The sequence below is a fragment of the Girardinichthys multiradiatus genome, chromosome 9 (assembly GCF_021462225.1).
Source record: "Girardinichthys multiradiatus isolate DD_20200921_A chromosome 9, DD_fGirMul_XY1, whole genome shotgun sequence".
Classification (NCBI taxonomy): Eukaryota; Metazoa; Chordata; class Actinopteri; order Cyprinodontiformes; family Goodeidae; genus Girardinichthys; species Girardinichthys multiradiatus.
Window position 1 is genome coordinate 48,835,633 of NC_061802.1, and position 19,194 is coordinate 48,854,826.

Below are 19,194 nucleotides of genomic sequence, written 5' to 3' on the forward strand. Positions count from 1 at the left end.
TAGCACTTTGTGATTTTTTCAGGACCTAAAGTGACAGTCAAAATTTCAAAGGAATGTGGTGTTACAGTGGTGTCCGGTAAAGAGCTATATTTAAATATCAAAGTATTTTGCTGCTGCAGGTAGCCTTATAGCTATACAACATGCAAACAGCCAAAAGTATCAATGTAAATGTTGGTTTACTGATCACTGAACTGCGTATTTGATATTTGATAGATATTTAGTCTGTAAGTCATTGCTGTGAATAACAGACTTCATCAGTTACCTTGCTCTGTGCAATAGTGCCACTGTTGGAAATTTCGGCCAATGAGAATGAAGCTTCTTTTAGCATCTGGAGGGTGGCTGAGCTGCTGGACGAAAGGAAATGGAACAAACACATCTCCAGTAGAGGGGCAGCTACAAAAGATTAGAAACACAGAGAAAACAATTTTGTAGCATTTAAAACAGAGTGACAAGTAAAAATAAAGCACTGAAGAACATAGTGTAAAATTATTTCTGTGATGTAACCTCACAGTGGGTGAGCTGAAACTTTCAAGAAATTAAAACGTTCCTAGCGGTCTAAGTTAGATAAAATTGGATTTGCTCTAACCACGCTGACCAATTATTGCCTGGAAACTAAACATTGTTTCATAATCATGAAACAATCACACTAAGAGAGCTAGCTACTGAAGGTAAGATATCTATTCTTACATTCTCAACAAAACCTCATATACAAAGTCTTAACTATTCTGTCAAAGTGTTGCAATTTTCTCAAAATAGTTGAAGTTTATTTTCAATATACATGTATTTTGAGGTTAGATTACAGATACTTTATGAGTGTGCTGGTCAGAGCATTTCAAAGACAAGTGTTGTACTCGTACTCGTCGTCTTTCGCTTATCCGGGACCGGGTCGCGGGGGCAGCAGACTCAGCAGACACCCACACATCCCTCTCCCCAGACACCTCCTCCAGCTCCTCCAGGGGGAGCCCAAGGCGTTCCCAGGCCAGTCGAGAGACATAGTACCTCCAGCGTGTCCTGGGCCGTCCCCTGGGCCTCCTCCCGGTGGGACGTGCCTGGAACACTTCCCAAGGAAGGCGTAAAGTAGGCAGTCGATATAGATACCCGAGCCACCTCAACTGGCTCCTCTGGATGTGGAGGAGCAGCGGCTCTACTCCGAGCCCCTCCCGGATGGCCTGAGCTCCTCACCCTATCTCTAAAGAGTACCCGGCAGCCCAACGGAGGAAGCTCTTTTCAGCCACTTGGATCCGTGATCTCGTTCTTTCGGTTATGACCCAAAGTTCATGGCCATAGGTGAGGGCCTAAATTCCTTCTTAAAGCTACGGTAGGTAACTGTGAAAAAATATTTTTTACATGTTTGTTAAAACTGTCACTATGTCCTGACAGTAGAAGATGAGACCGAATATCTTTGAAAAAAACAAGCTCCTCTAGCTCTTCCCATTGGCCCTAGTGCCATTTGCAGAAACACACTGCCACCGGTCAAAAACAACTAATCAGAATTAGGAGGAATGTCTTAGCAGTGTCAATCACGCTCATGTACACGCCCCAGGACTTGAAGTTGACACAGGAGATCGGAGCCACAGACATCCAAAGGCCCCCCCAGAGACCTAAGGCCCGTCAGAGCCAGGGGGCCTAGACCTCACCAAGCAGCCACCGGGAGTGAGCTGGCACACACCCCAGCACCCAGCCCCAGATACCGAGAACCACCAACACACTGGCATAGAGACACCAGCTACCGGCAGGGAGTGTGTGTGTGTGTAGCTTCACCCAACGTGAAGATACACAAGAACGGATGGCGTACACTCACTCGCACTCCCCATACACACTATACTTCAAGGTCCAGGTACCAATAACCCAGAGGGGCAACCAGCCCCCAGACCCAGGAGGTGGTTCCCTCAATTCCGGGGAGGAGACCAGCAGACTGCACAAGCCGACACCACCTGAACGACGCTGGCCCAGCCCTAGTCCACCCCCCAACAAGCTCTGTCCTGACCCAGAGAAGGGCGCAAAAAAGCAAACAAAACAACAAAAAGAAAGTTGTGTTGATGTGTGTTTGCGGGGGCATGGTGGAGGCCCTCGCAAACACACAACATCAACGCAACACAGCATGTACTGTCGTTCAAGATTGCCTGTGTGCTGCAGTTGTGCTAATGGAGCTATGGTAATAATTTGAGTATCAAGTTTGTAGTTAAAGTATGGACAGGCTATAGTCAATGTGAAGCATATCGTTGATGTTTCGTTCTTACCGGTGATTGTGCCATAGCTTCTAATTAAAAGGTGGTAAACTGCATAACCCTAGTTTTGAACTATTCATGTTTGAGCTTGAGAATTATTTCAGGCACCCAGCAGTTCATAAAACGGAAATTATAGTGAGTTGTATGAAATGGTTGAAACCTGTGAAGTTTTGATTTTTATGCAGGCACAGGAATAAAACATTATTTTTGGAATGGAAGACATGACTTTTATAAGCAATGTTTTTTAGAGCAGCAGATTCCATCAGTAGTATTCTAATAGGAAATGGCTGATTCTCAGCATTAGTTTTATGCCTATGAATGTAATAAATTGGAGCAAACTACTCACCTTGTCCTTTCGAATGATTTCACTGTTGTATCACTGGCCAGAGAACTGACCAGATTAATGATCTCTGTCAAGATAGAAGGGAGCAGGAAGTTGGATGCAATTTCAGTTGTGCACTGTTGAATGGAGGGGCAGCCTTTTCACCAGCAGCAGTCATAAGTTTATAGAAAGAGAAACAGGAAGAGGTATGACAGCTCATTGAACAGAAAACCTGCAATTGTCAGAAGAATTCTGGAAATGTCTTTTGATTCGGTGCTAGGACATAGACAAGAACTCACCAAGTTTAGCCATGAAAGTGAGCCATAGCTGGCAAGTATCCTGGTAGACAGGGTGTAAAGTGCCTGCATCGCCCTCCTCCAACTGAGAGACCTGCCTCCTGAACAACCACAACATAACCTAGCTGATTTGAACAACATTTTAAAGGTTTTTACACATGGTTAAACCTCATATGGTGGAACCATAAGTGACCAGTTACAACTGAACCAAATATTTACGTACACTGTTTAAATGGACACATCCTTTCTTTGTCACTGTGTTAGGGTTAGCGTTCAATATTTTGCTCAACTTGATATATGTATAAACCTTTATCAGAAATTGCTTTGGGATTATTTAAAATGCAATGAACATGGTGACAGAAACAAAAGGGAAAAAACAGAGAAGGAAGAGACATGGAGCAGAACGTTAAAAGGTAGAAGAGATAAGAATACAATAGAAAGAAGGATAAAGAGAATACAAGATTACACCCTAGAAGTCTGCTTCTACACCTGCAGAAAGAGAGAAAGAAAGAAGAAAAAAATACAGGGACAAACAACAAAAGCATATGCAACAGTAACATTACTGAAAAAGTACACGGTAAAAAATCTATGTATTTAGTGGCAACCGCAGCTCAATATAGAGTAAATCTGTATATCTCTAAACATCTGAATACAAACACCTGTGGGTGTATGTATGAGTGCGCTTGTGTATAAGGTTTCTCCATCAGAATATTCAATATCCTGAGGAGCCCAAAAACAGCACCCCAGGACCTGAGGTGGACACTGGAGATCGGAGTCACAGACATCCAAAGGCCCCCCAGATACACAAGGGCACACCACCCCCCAGTAGACATCAGACAGAGCCAAGCAGCCACTGAGAGTGAGCTGGCACACACCTGAGCACCCAGCCCCAGATATCGAGAACCACCAACACACTGGCAGACAGAGACACCAGCTACCGGCAGGGAGTGTGACAAGAAGGGCATATTTTCTGGAAGATGATCCAGAAGAGGGGGAAAGCAAAACCCAACATGACAGAAAATCAGGTGCACACAGTCGCAATCACACGTTCCCACACATCCTCACAGCCAATGTGAAGATACACCAGAATGGACGGCGTACAGTCACTCGCACTCCCCATACACGTTCTAAACTCACAGGTCCAGGTACCAATACCTCAGAGGGGAAACCAGCCCCAGGAGGTGGTCCCCTTCATTCCGGGGTGGAGACTGGCAGACTGCACAAGCCACAAGTCCAGTCTAAGGCAGGCACTGCCCTAATGACCCCAGCCCAGACCCCAACACTGCCCCCCAACAACCTCCGTCCCCATTCAGATAAGGGCGCAAACAAACCAAAAAAACAAAGAAGAAAGTTTTGTTATGTGTTAGCGAGGGCACCCACCATGCCCCCGCAAACACACATCATCGCCACTACAACTCTAGTCCATGAAGAACCACCAACCAGTTCAGCTCCACCATCACCACTAGACCGATCCAAAAGCCAGCAACCTCACATCCAAAAAAAGCCCACCTGACCCTGACTGGGGTGAAGAGCTCTCTGTCTTACAGCAGATCTGAAGAAGTCTCTGACTGAAGGCACTTTGTTTTTATGTGACAGTCTCATGTAGATGATGCTCAAGGTTCTTCATAATGATCCTCATTTTATAAAGAATCCTTCTTTGCACAATGATCTCCAGAGGCACCAGAAGAGTCCCCAAAACAGAGCCAGCCTTCTTTATGAGCTTGTTGAGCTTTTTCCAAGTTGGTGGCTATCCCAACACATGATGCCAGAATACATCACAATCTCCACAAGAGACCCTTAGATGATATGAGGGCATCTTTCTGCAAACACCGAAAGACCTAAGCTTTCTCAAGAAGTATAGTCTGCTCTGTCGCTTTGTGTAGACAGGTTTACAGTTGCATCTCCATTCCAGTCTGTTGTCCAGGTGAACACCGAGGTATTTATACTCCTCCACTTCTTTTCGTATGATGGACCTAGACCTGTTTCTTTTAAAATCTATGATCACATCCTTTGTTTTATTCACGTTCAAGATGAAATTATTGTTTCTACACCATGCCACAAAGCAGTCCATCAGCTCCCTGTACTCAGTTTCTAGTATTCCAAGTGTTTCTGGAGATGATTGTCTGTGTTGTACTGGAAGTCTGGAGTGTACACCCTCTACAAGGTGCTCGAGGGTTTATGGAAGTTTGCACAACTGGTCATGTCAAAACAGGTGTTTTGTGGATCTGGAGAAGGCATTGTCCGACCATGTCCCTCGTGGTGCCCTGTGGGGGACTCTTCAGGAGTACAGAGTCAGGGGGCCTTTATTAAGTGCCATCCAGTCTGTACATATGGTAAATGAACTGAACTTATATAGCGCCTTTCCAGTCATACTGACCACTCAAAGCGGTTTACACTAGAGACACATTTACCTAGTTGAACTCACAAACACACAATTATACACTGCTACACAGATCGGAGCCAATACAAGCAGAGCAGGTGTTTGGTTTGCATTGCCAGCTTAAGTCGGGCCTGATCCCGGAGCATGTTGGACTCTGGCAGGGCTGCCCTTTGTCACCGGTCCTGTTTATAACTTTCATGGAGAGGAGGGGGTCCGGTTTGGGGACCAGTGGATTTTGTCTGTCCTTTTTGCACATGACGTGGTCCTGCTGGCCCCCTCTAGCCAACACCTACAGCATGCACTGGGGCAGTTCGCGGCCATGTGCGAAGTGGTGAGAATGAGGATCAACTGTCCTCCAATCCCGTGGACTCACAACCGGAAAAGGGTGGTTTGCCCTCTCCAGCTTGGAAGGGAGTTTCTGTGTCAAGTGGAGTTCAAGTATCTCTGGGTCTTGTTCACGAGTGAGTGGAAAAATGGAGCGGGAGATCGACAGACGCATCAGTGCGGTTGCCGCATAATATGGACGCACAGCATACTTATTATTTGCCCTATTATTTGTCAATAAAATGTAAAAACTAAGTGCAGACAAGTGATAAGGGCAGTTTTAGGGGTACAATGGCCCTGAGTGTTAGAGGTAAAGCCTCTACCACAATAGTTTTTTTGTTTCCTTTAATATTATTTGGCACCAATGGTGTTTATTTTGCAATGTATAGACAGGAAATGGACAGAGATAGATTGGAACTAAAAAGTAACTGGAAAGATGTCATAATGTGAATCAACTGTTCATAATCTAAGCATTTATTTTGCAGAAGCTTCACTTTGGACTTCCAAGCTGACGATCTTGAGCTGATCATTCATGCTTTTGTGTCTTCTCATTTAGACTATTGTAATAGCCTTTTTTCTTGTCTTAACAAAAAGGAGCTGTCTCGTCTGCAGCAGGTCCAAAATGCGGCGGCTAGGTTGCTGACTCGCACCAACTGAAGGGCTCATATTACCCCAATTTTAAAATCTCTCCATTGGCTTCCAGTGGTTTTTCGCTTTAATTTCAAAATTCTGGTTCTGACTTTTAAAGCTCTCCATGGTCAGGCTCCCCGATACATTAGAGCCCTGTTGTGTCCGTATATCCCTTCTCGAAGGCTAAGGTCATTGGATCAGAATCTTCTTAAGGTCCCTTACACCCGTTTTAAGACTAGAGGAGATCGTTCCTTCCAGGCTGTTGCGCCAAAGCGTTGGAACGATCTCCCGCTCTCGTTACATTCTCTTGATTCTGTGGAAGTTTTGAAGAGCAAAACTTAAAATGAAATCTCTTTTGCAAATCTTTTTAACAGTTCCAGTGCGTTGGATGTAGTTATGCTACTATAGGCTTGTGACTATTATATTTACCACTACCCTCATAGTGATGGTTTTTATTACATTTTGTGTGCCTTTATTGTTTTATCTTAATGTATAATTGTGCACTTCTGTAAAGCACCTTGTGACCTTTAATGTCTGTGAAAGGTGCTATATACATAAACATTTACTTTACTTTACTTACTTAAAGACTAAAGCCATATTATATCGCACCACCTCCCCCACCTCTGAGCTTGCTCCAGCTCCACAGCTACAGCTCTCTCTTGACTCCACTGCTGCTTCACGTTCTCTGTCTTGTGTCTTCGCCGTGGTGCCCGGCCTTCTTCTCCCTTTTCTTGAACAATGTCATCGGTTGTCTTGGGGCTCCCAAGCTCTGCTGAGTCGGGCTTACTCTGATGTAAGAAAAAGATTGGCTCTATTTATATATTTACTATACACATTGGCTAAAATACTAATTAAATAATGAACAGTAAAAAATGTAGTGAAGAAGCCATTATATTGTTGAAAGAACAGCTAAGTAATAAAAAATCTTTCACTGTTCGATATGCTGACCAGTATATCCCAGAAGCTCCGGCGTGTGCTTTTATTGGTGGGTGTAGTAGATTCTGGTGTGCTGGTCCCTGTAGTCGGATTGTTGCATACAGACTGGTTTAGGGTGAGTGGAGAAGGGCTAGTCTTAAAGACCTGTGAGCCACTACGTTGCCTGAGGCTGTCATTCATTTCATTCATCTCAGGTAAAGATGTTCCTTGTCCTGAAAAAGGTTTCACAATGACACAAAGTGAAAAGAAAGTTTGTGAACATTTGCTAATATTTGCAATCAATACACCAGTAGATCCTAAACAGGATTATGTGTGTCATAAAACTAACAAGCAACATTCATTTATTTTTTCAACCTGTAAAATGTACTAGTATTGTTATCAAAAAAAAAAAAAAAAACTGACAATGTGTAATGCCCCTTTGAAAATTCAGAGGGAAACCGAGGATTTGTGATGGTTTTACTTAATACTTGTTACTCTAGACTGCAAAAATGTTTGATAGATTTAAAATCTGGAGGTAGACTCTTAGAGAAATTATAACTGTTAAGTTAACGTTACCTTTGGTTTCTTGTCGCTGAACTTTGCTTGCTAGGACACCAAGACAAAGAGGATTTGGCAAGACTCTAAGCTCCATGATGGCATCACAGAGTGCATGGCGCAGCGCCCCCTGCAGTTTATCACTCAGCTGCAAGGGGCTGATGTTCCCCTGTTCCCAAATATCAAAGCGCACATATAGTCGGGCTGTTGAGAGAAAGATAAACAGAGATACGAATACTGCAGCCTGCGACAAGGAGCTGACATTCAAAGAAATAAAGTAAAAATATGATGATAATATATACCCTCCTTTGCCTTTATGGATTCTTCACATTGTAAAGGTATTAGGACACAGTTCTATTCTACTGAGTCAAACATAATCTGGGAACATTTTATTTGATCAGTTGGGGCTGTTAAAGGGTGTTTTAATTTAACAGCATGCACAATCCAAATTATTTAACATTCTGCTAAGAGGCTATTTCTTCCTCAAACTCCTTCCCCAGCACTCTTTTGTACAGTTTTGATCTAAAGTACAACTTAAACCTTCTTCATGTATGTTGATTTCTTCATAAATATTAATTAAGAAAACTCTTATTTGTTCTCTGAGACTAATTTTAATATAATCATAAGTTTGCTGAAATTCAATGGAAAATTTCTTCATATAGATAGAAAGACGCTCATATTAACAGTAAATTGTTACCAGCACCAATCATGACCACCAGCAAGTGTTCATGATTAAACAACAGACTTAGACTGCGCAGTAAAATGAGAGAAATACAGATATATATACTGTAAGAAGGTTACTCTGTACAGAACTCGTTTGAATTACATAAAAACTTTTCATTTCACATCAACCACATTTATTTCTTAGACCAACCACACAAGCCAATGTGTGGGTCTGGTACCTGATTGTTGACCGATGTTTTTGGCTTCTGCTTTAATCACAGTTGTCAGCTCATCAAAATGTTCTGGGTGAAGAGGGGGGGTGCAAGGTTCAGATTTTGGCACAGGGAGACAGTCCTGAGCTGCAACCTGAAGGGGGCAACCTTGAGCATCCACAAATGAAAGTGCAATGCAGGCAATGCCTAAAAAGAGAAAACAGGAAATCATCTTATTAAATCTTTCATTATTAAAGATGGATAATGTATTAGTACAAGCAATGACATTAAAAATACTTCAGGTATAGTATTGGATAGTGTGTTCATTCTGTAATGCAGTGGTGTCTAAACCTTTTGTCATATGGCCCAAAATTGTCAATAAAAAATAAATCTACAAAAAACAGATTGTGATTTTTTTTTACAACCAGAAACTAAGCATGCAGTATCTCAATTAAACAGACACATTTGTCAGATTGTTTGTAGAAAATGAATTTGTTCATCATGGTAGATCCAAAACTAAACAGGTTAGGATCGTTGCCATATTAGAAGAAAGGATTCTGGTTTGCAAAGTCTGTTTTTAGTAAATGTAACAGATAGATGTGATTCATTTTATTATGCAATGAAAGAGAATGCAAAAATTTAAATGTAAATAGAAGACTCAATCTCTATCAACCACCTGAGCTGACAATGTTTGTTTCATTCCTAAATTACTTGGGGGGGAATCTTTCAATTTGTGGCCTCTGACTGCACTCTGGACAGCCCTGCTATGATGAGTTGTAGCAAATTCCAAATTTATTATACATAGTTGTTTTTTATCACTGTCATTGTATATGGTACTAAATCTTTTTTTTTGGTATTTTATTTTAGATGTCTTGGTAGTTGCTGTTTAAGTTTTAGGTTATGATTCTTTTGAAAATTAACAAAAGATAGAAAAAAAAGATTTAAAAAAAGGATAAGCTCATCATTGCAGGTAGTCTCAGATAGTCGAGCAATTCTAATACAGCTTTTGGTTCTCAATTAAAAACATTAATTTATATTCCAAAATACAAACAATAATTTTGTATATATGTCAGAAATATTGTCATTTAATTTATAAATATTTATATTTACAATATAATATTTTTTATAAATATTTTAACCAATCACATTAAAACAGACTTTGTTTTTCTTTTTGTGGTCCACAAATAGGAAAGGGCTTGTAAACAAAGAGATGGATAATACAAACGGTCACAAAAGAGCCCAGAAAAACTTCTAAAGAGATTAAAGGTGAACTTCAAGCTCTAGGAACATCAGTGTCAGATCACAACATCCGATGTTGTTTGAGGCAAAGTGGACTTAATGGTAGATGATCAAGGAGAACACCATTGTTGAAAACAAATAATAAAAAACCAGGCTGGAATTTGCCAAACTACATGTTGACAAGCCACAAAGCTTCTGGGAGAATGTCCTTTGGACAGATGAGACAAAAATTTAACTTTTTGGCAAGGCACATCAGCTCAATGTTCACAGATGGAAAAATGAAGCCTATGAACAAAATAACACTGTCCCTACTGTTATGTTCTGGGACTGCTTTGCTGCATCTGGCACAGGGTGTCTTGAATCTGTGCAGGGTATAATGAAATCTCAAGACTATCAAGGGATTCTAGAGAGAAATGTGCTGTCTAGTAAGTAAGTAAGTAACATTTTATTTATATAGCACCTCTCAAGACAGATCAAAAAGTGCTTCACAACACTGATACTAGTGTCAGAAAGCTTGGTCTTAGTCGCTGGTCATGGGTCTTGCAACAGGATAATGACCCAAAACACACAGCTAAAAACACCCAAGAATGGCTAAGAGGAAAACATTGGACTATTCTGAAGTCACCTTCTATGAGCCCTGACCTAAATCCATTTGAGCATCTTTGGAAGGAGCTGAAACATGCTGTCTGGAAAAGGCACCCTTCAAACCTGAGACAACTGAGCAGTTTGCTCATGAGGAGTGGGGCAAAATACCTGCTGAGAGGTACAGAAGTCTCATTGACAGTTATAGGAATTGTTTGATTGCAGTCACTGCCTTCAAAAGGTTGTGCAACAAAATATTAAGGGTATCATCATTTTTGTCCAGGCCTGTTTCATGAGTTTATTTTTTGAAATAATTCTGTTGAAGCATGTTTGAAAAGCAATGTCTGACTTTTATTTGTTCATTTTTATAGAATTGTTATTATTACCTTTGTCTGATTCAAGTTATTTCCGTGACAATTGTGGGTTTTTCTTTCATTAAACGTGGGGTACCAACAATTTTGTCCACGTGTGTATCTGTAACTTTATTAATCTCCCCTGATTTTCCTGGTCTTACTTCTTTTTGATAATAATCTCGTACCTATAGATACATATAAAAGCCCTGATTTTCTAGGTTAAATTCTTTCTGCAGGGTCTGAAAACTTTTGAATTGCCCCCCTTTTATAAATCTATTTAAAGTAGTCAGACCCCTCATTGTCCAGTCCATGAATTATGGATTCATAATTCCTGGTTTAAAGTTGTTTTTCACTATACAACTTCTTGTTGGCAAGTTCCCCAAATTCTTAATCTCAACTTTCTATGAATATGCTTGATACAGCGGTGAACAATCAGCTTTTTTAGCAATTGCATTTGTGGCTTACCCTCCTTGTGGTGGGTGTCAATGACATCTGAGCATTTGTCATGTCAGCAGTCTCCCCCATGATTGTATATTCTACTGACCCAGACAGAGACTATTTATTCAGATCAATTCAATTAAAAAGTACTTGACCACAGTCTCATGAGGAGGATGCTCAGGGTTCTCCATAATGTTCTTCATTTTATAAAGAATCCCTCTTTGCACAATAATCTCCAAAGTTTCCATAGGAGTCCCCAGAACAGAACCAGCCTTCTTTATCAGCTTGTTGAGCTTTTTTAAGTGCCTGGCTCTGATGCTGCTACCCCAGCAAATAATGGCACAAGAGATCACACTCTCCACAAAAGACTTATAGAAGATATGCAGCATCTTGCTGCAATCACTGAAGGACCTAAGCTACCTCAAGTACAGTCTGCTCTGTCCCATCTTGTAGACGGCTTCACAGTTGCATCTCCACTCCAGTTTGTTGTCCAGGTGAACACCAAGGTATTTGTTCTCCTCCACCACCTCCACTTCATCTCCCATGATTGAAATAGTGTTCGACCTATTCCTGTTTCTCTTAAGCTCAGTTGCTAAAAGGCTAAACACTAAAGGTAAAATGTAAACATTTGCCAAAATAACACCGGTGAACTCTCGGGGTAAATAATATGGATAAAAACTTACTGCTAACCGTTCAATATCTGGACTGCAGAAACAACACCACACAGTAACATGTCCTGGATGACACCATCTGTTGTTCACAAGTATTGCTAGTCCACCTCAATTATGTTTGCCGCTCCTTCCTGGCCATCTCTCTTCTTTTACTTGTGTCTCTTCTGCATCCACGATGCCTACTTTTCTACTCATCAGGGATTTTGGGTTGTAGTTATTTACACTTTTGAAATATTAATCAGCTGCTCTCGTTTGTAAAAAACACCTTGTTGCTATAGTGATACATCATAACAAATCTCCAAAAGTAAAAAAGTATCAGCAAAAATCCTTCAAGCTTCACAGCATCCGATATCGGAGAGGATAATCATCCAAAAAATAAATTTTTATATACCACAAGAGGAATTTGAGTTCTTAAAAAGAATATATCAGAATGAAAAGTAACAGAACTACTCCTACATGCTACCACCTTGAGCGGAGCAATTCTAGAGGCTCAGGAAACCAAAAAAACGTGTTTGGAGTTAATTAGCTGATTAGAGTGTGACACCAATGTGACATTTTCCACAATATCTAAATAAAACATTATCTGTAAGCCATAATTAAAATTACAAGAAATGAAGGCTTGAAATATTTCACTCCATGTGCAATGAATCCATATAAGTAAGCTTCACTTTCTGAAATGAGTGACAAGAAACACAGAACTTTTCATGATATTCTAATTGTTTAAGATGTTCAAACAATTGTTTGTATTTGCTCAAGTTATCTTTATCCAATGTTAAAATTAGTTTGATGATCTGATGATGAAACATTTAAAGTGTGACAAAAAAGCAACAAAAACAAAAGAAATCTATAATAGGGCAAACACTTTTTCACAGCACACTAATTATTGACAATCATTACTGACCTGAAGGAGGTTCATAGTATGGTGTAAATTGCAACATAATGAACGACGCAAAGTTTAGTAAGTAACTGAAAAACCACAGAATGAAGAAAAATTAGGAAACAGGAAGTGCTTTTATGTGGATATTTCTAGCCGCAAGTATTCTTGCAATGTTGCATTTAGCTTAATGGTGAGAGAATGTTTGAGGCAAGTTACATTTACTTTGTTCTGAAATGATAGTCATTTAATACGGAATTTGGTTGGAGAAATATTTATGTAGTCAGTTATTGTGGAGCTACAGCTAACATGAACAGATTGTAAAGAGCCATTAACAGCCCATAATACACTAACGTCCATATGCATCCTTTCACAATAAAACACTACCTGTTAAAGCTGCAGTCTGTAACTCACATACTGGCTTCCTTTCATTAATTACACATGATAAAAACTGTTAATAAGACGGAAGTCTCAGACCAGGGGGCTCATTAACAAAAGAGTGCACAGCTTTCACACAAAAATTTGGTAAGTAGGGAGAAATTCTGAAACTTGGGCGCAAAGAAAAATTCAGATGTATGAAACTGTGTGTATATATGTCACCGCACAAGTAGCTTTCATATATCCCAATTTGCTGTGAATCTGGCACAGCTGCATGTAACACTGGAACCGCCTAATCCACGCCCATAAATACATACACAAAGTAGTATAAATATCTGGAAGGCACCCACAACATGTCCAAATAACCATGGTAACAGTGCTGTGGCAGTAAGAAATGAACAAGTTCCTTTTGGTGGAAAAACGCTTAGAGAGACTGTGTCTACACACCATGAGGGATTTATGTAGTGAATTAAATCAACAATATCTTGAGTGCCATCAAGATGACTTAGAAACCAGCCATTGCGCACAGAGCCTGATTGAGGTTTGTTCCCAACATAATTGTTATAATTGGAATAATTATATTTATTTTTAAAGTAAAAAGGAATCATGATTTGAGGAGGTCAACATGCCATTGCATTAGTGAGACAAATTTGCACATCACAAATAGGTTGCACATATATTGAATGAAAATACTTTCACAAATGCATATTCACTTACAAATGGGGCCCTTATTAGTGTAGTCCATAGCTTTGATTACATTCGGAGATTGGCTCCTTGCTGCAAATGAGAGCCCTAGTTTAGGGGAACTTTCTATATCTGAGCAACATATATAGCTGGCATGGCTGACCTGTCTGTCAGGTTCCTCTGAAAAGCTCCGTTGAAATGACCGCAGGGTAGTGAGAAGTTGAACTGGCACCGGTGATGCACTGTTCCTCCAGGTTTCCCTCTGTAACACTGAAGCTAGTCCCGTGCAGAGCTCCAAAATAATAAATCTAAACCGGCTAATAAGCCATGCATCATCATGTACTAGCAGGTCAGTACGATCTTTGAAAAAATGTTCCCTCTAACTTCTTCCATTAGTGATCTCCTCCAGCTGTGACGAAGCTGGCTTGTTCCACAATTACGCCTAATTTATTGCAGCTATTTATGGACATGTGTGACTGTTTCCATCTTGACCACCTTGGGAATCATCAAACCTGACTTGTGCGATCTGCAGACCCAACACAATTTTCTTTTTCAGTGAGAATGAAAGTGCCCCTTAGATGATACACATGCATTTTATGCTCCTCAGCGCACAGACTGATGGGGATTTTCATCTACAGGTGACAGAGGAAGTTTTACAGTTTACATCCGACTGAGGTTGTTTCCATAGTTTTCTGAGGTGTGTTATTGTATGAAGCTACATGTTATTCAGTTTCATTGCTCGGGTTTAAACTACAAAAGCTCAAACTCATGAAAAAACATCAAGTTTGATGCTCCATGAATTAAATAAAACTGAATGGAGTCATATTTCAGTGGATTTATTGGAAGTTTAGTTCTCTGTAGTTTGTAGATTGAAAACGTTTGCATGGCGTCCGCACATTTTCACAGCAGCTCAGAAATTTGTGTTGATTACCGTACACTTTCACGCAACATTCATCTTTGTATATGCCAAGTTATGCGTAAAACATTGCACGGCAAGGTTTTTGTGTGTTTACGTACACGTCATACATGAGGCCTCTGGAGTCTAAGTAAAGTCTCAAGACTTTAGGGCACAAGTCTCAGTCGAGTCTGAAGTCGTCTTTAATAACCTTCTGTGGCAGTGACTGTCTTCTCAAACTGTTAAGTCAGCAATCCTCTCCATGAATAGGTATAATATGTTCAGGACTTAATATTTCTATATTCAAAATCCATTTTCACTGGCTTGATTTTCAAATTTCCAGAGATACAGAATTTGTGGTTACATATTCACCTGCGTTTGCCCTGCTTGATATAGGCACCAGGTGAGAAATACCTTTATATGCATTTTAAGGTGATACCCCAAACTGAGATGCCAAGCACACAAACAACCTTAACACCATCTATGCCAGGTTTCACAGGCTGAACACAGACACATCTTCAAAAGTCCCCTGCGACCCCACGGACACCGCTTAACAGGTGACACACAAACAGCTCCTGACGGTTCCTCCCATGGCCTGCATACATGTGCAGCGTTGCCGGAAAAGAGCACAGGGAATAATCAGTGACCCACTCCATCCAACTCAATCTCTGTTCAGACACAAACACTGCACATACACTCTAGAACATAGCAGAGCAGACAGTTTTATTACACATAAAACTCACTTTTTCAACAGCTTCTTCTCTGCCAAAGTTTGACTGATGTCAAAACAAAACTATTGAATAAGTGTAAAATAATACAATATTACCTCACTTACTTATTACTCGGTCACCCTAACCCTAACATTGCTCTCTGTTGCTCTGAATTACAGTTCAAGTGGTGTACATACCACCTCTTGTATAGTGTCCCCATATTTAATCGTATATTTATATTTTTCTTATCGCAGTGCCTTATTTCCTAATGTGGTATAGTGTTTTTATATTTTACATTTACCTAAACTGTTGACTTTTAGAAAGTCCTGTACAAGAATTTCAATGAATCTGGACTGCTGTTTTATGCACAAATGGCAAATAAAAAAACCTAGAACCTTGAACCACACTGCTGCCTTCCTCATGGCAAAATCTATAGCTTCCAGCCAAGATACCAGGAGAGATATGTATGGACCTCTGCAAGTCAGGTTCATCTTTGGGTATAAATTCCATATTCCTGTGGGTACTACACAGCATCAGCACATATAGAATCCGACATGGTCGTCTTGCTATCAGAAGGTTGTGGGTTCGATTCCAGCTTCCACCTGCCATATGTCGATGTGCCCCTGGGCAAGGCACTTAACCTCAAGATGCCTACCGATCTACGTATCGGTGTATGAATGTGTGAATGTTAGTGAGTGCGTCTGGGTGAATGTGGCTCTAGTGTAAAGTGCTTTGAGTGGTCTGTATGACTGGAAAGGCACTATATAAGTTCAGTCCATTTACCATTTACCATTCTATGGTAGACTATGATACCTTCAGAGCAGCGTAAGAATTTAAACTGAATCTTGAATTGTGTGTGTGCGTATGTGTCCATAGAGAAGAAGAAAATTAAGCCAGGAGGAGTGCACACAGAGCCAGCAGCCAACACATCTTGGATAAAAAGTTTTGACACGGGTACATAATGACACACCGTGGTACTGTTACACTGAGAAGTTGGGAAGAGTTGTTAAACTAGCTCCAATGTGGTACCTGGACCATTAGACAGACCCAGAGAGTTAGTTTAGAATGCCTATATCATCTTTACTTACCTCAAAAGAAGAAGATGGGCTCACTTTTTTCTGTGAAATCAAAGGGTTACATTCTGCAATTGAATCCTTTGCAATTGTTTTCACCTCATCAGGAAAGACAAAAAATAAAGAGGAGTCTTTTATGCACGGTAGCCAAATTGTCTTAAATACATAAAAACATACTTAAAACCTTAGACATGCATTTGCAGCATGAGGTTTATTTTGGCTTACAGGCCCAAGCCCAGATGTCAACTTGGACCAGAAATGTTTTACATGCACATAACTTGAGTTTTGTGGCATCAGAATGTTCTGGAATCAACATAAGGTTAAAGTGCAACTTTTCAGAAATGCCAAACTGAGAGTCAGTATATGCCAGACGGGTCCTAAATAGATTCTTGAAAACAATCTGGCCATGGTCTCAAAAAAATCTCAGCTATACATTTTGACATTTGCATCCGATGCCCAGCTTAACAACTCCTAACAGCAACGGAGTGCATCCAACACACTTTAAAAAAGGGTAAAAAAACAACAATCCATATAATAAGCATGGGTATTCTGTGCTACCTTATAAATGTTTTTTCCAGTAAATTTCTAGCTGTCCCTCTTATCTTTCGAATTTCTGTAATAGACCACAATGTCAAGATCCATTTATCAGTTTGTCTTTTATTAATGCTGAAGCTCAGTGTTTTTGTTATGTCCAAAATCACACAGAGCAAAAAAAAATAGCCTCACATTGTTTTACCTGGCTGTTGATCTTAATAAACTGACCTAAAAACCTAAAGAAACAGTTATTTTGTTCAGGAAAGACTACATGCGTTTTGTTCAGATGAGTTGGTAATGTATGATCCTAATGATTAGCCTGTCCCAGCATTTAAAATGATAAACAATCAGCAGTGTGTTTGATGCACTAAAAAAGAATCACAGCACTTAGGTTATCCAACATTATTGTTTAGAGAGGTGATAATTATGGTGACCCTTTCAGAGGACGTGCTATACAATAGTGCCACTGAATGTTCTTTTACAAATCAAAATCTGCCAAGTATGGCAAGTATGTGTAAAAACATTTGAAAGCCATGTATCATTTTTCTTACACATCACAATAATGCACTGCACTGTAATGATACTTTACATAAAATCCATAGAAAAACATTGAAATTTATGGTCGTAAGAAGACAAAATGTAAAAAGACCTGAAGGGGTTTGATATTTGCTGCAAGGCACTGGTGCAACTTTATGTTTTATCATTCATAATCGACGGCAGACGAGAGTACAAGAATAACTAACCAAATTCAATTTGCTGTAGTCTTCTAATCTAACAAAAAGAAAAAAAAAGAAAACTATCAAAGCAGGAAACTCAGTTTTGCTCCATTGTGTTAAAAAGTATTTTAGGCTCATTGTTGCTGGCTGTCTGCACAAGTAACATGTTGTGATTAAGAACATTTAGACAAACAGACTGAAACAAAAGTCGAAGTTGCTATGGTGATGTGTGCTATTAAGACTGCTGCTGCTGGTGTAAACTGAGATGATAATCTTACCTTTTCCTCCTGTTCCCTGGCCTCCAGGCTTATTGTAGAGGTAGATATCAGAGTCAGCCAAGTCCCGGCTCAAATGAAAGTAGTGCTGCAAACAGAAAAAAGTTAATTAATTAAAACCTTTGAGCTCTATCCAAACATGTCAGCCTTCATAACACAGTGAAGCTTATCAGGTATGTGTGTGTGTATGTGTATGTATGTATGTATGTATTCAGAGTTCTCCAAAGTCAACAGCTCCAATCAAAGTTTTTACAGTTTCACAATTGAGCATGTTCCACCTCATCTATTTAAAGAACATTTATTCACCTTGCCACCTCTTGTTGTTATCATCATCAACAGCAGTTTAGAAATAGGAATTGTTCAGTTGAGTGTGTTGCATGCAGCATGCAGTTGTACCACCACTAATTAAAAAGACTTGCTTAGACTCCTTACTCCTTAATATTAAGTCAACTCCGGTTTCTCTCCACGTTTCTAGAGAAGATCATCCTTTGAGTTCTTTCATATACAAGAACAAGGTGTTTAAGCAGTTCCTTACAATCAAAAACCTGCAACAGTACCAAGTCAGCACTGCTGAGGCTATTTTAATTATGTTATTTTTAACCAGATGTTCTTTTAGCCAGTCACTGTTTTGTTGTGATTCTGTTGAATCTAACAGTTGCCTTCGATACAGTGGACCATCAGATTCTCCTTTCCCATCTAAAGACCTAGGTCGGCAGTCATGGGTTGCTCTAGATTGGCTCGGGTCTTATCCAAAGGGTAGAAGGTTTTGTGTTTGTGTTGGAACCTCCGAGTCCCATGCAGCACCTCTCGTGCTTAGTGCCAAAAGACACTATTCTTGGACCCCTTCTCTTCTCCCTTTACCTACTCCCATTGTGGTCAATTCTCCAAGAACATGTTATAGCTTTTGATTTTTATGCAGTTGACAGTCAGATTTGTATCCCACTAAGAAAGTAAAGAGTTACTCTGCAAACCGAATGCTTTGCAGAACTCAGGTCATGAATGTCAATGTATTTCTTACACCTGAACAATAAAAAATGACTGAGGTGATGTTGATTGGGCCGAGTGACAGTTCAGCTCTTCTTAGTGCAACTACAAAGACCTTAATCTATCAGTAAGACAAGCATTTTTAGTTTATACTGTAACTTTGGCAAGGGTTATAAATTCAGGACATTATCATTCAAAACTAAAACAGGCCACATTCTTTAGATGTGAAGCTAGAGATGCTGCCTTACAATAACACTGAGGTT

The 19,194-nt window shown here is 40.0% G+C and overlaps 1 protein-coding gene across 4 annotated transcripts in view; it reads right to left on the bottom strand.

Moving 5' to 3' along the window:
* szt2 (SZT2 subunit of KICSTOR complex) overlaps positions 1-19,194 on the bottom strand; it is a 247,870-nt gene that overhangs the window by 81,613 nt on the left and 147,063 nt on the right. For 3 of the 4 annotated variants that reach the window (XM_047374205.1, XM_047374206.1, XM_047374203.1), the window contains exons 49-56: positions 17,951-18,035; positions 8,553-8,732; positions 7,672-7,854; positions 7,129-7,328; positions 6,802-6,968; positions 2,850-2,947; positions 2,575-2,707; positions 263-393 (exon numbers count right to left, since the gene is read on the bottom strand). In XM_047374205.1, coding sequence (XP_047230161.1) covers positions 263-393; positions 2,575-2,707; positions 2,850-2,947; positions 6,802-6,968; positions 7,129-7,328; positions 7,672-7,854; positions 8,553-8,732; positions 17,951-18,035 — 1,177 coding nt within the window. The remainder of the gene's footprint in view (positions 1-262; positions 394-2,574; positions 2,708-2,849; positions 2,948-6,801; positions 6,969-7,128; positions 7,329-7,671; positions 7,855-8,552; positions 8,733-17,950; positions 18,036-19,194) is intronic. The other variant, XM_047374204.1, reaches the window with a different exon arrangement.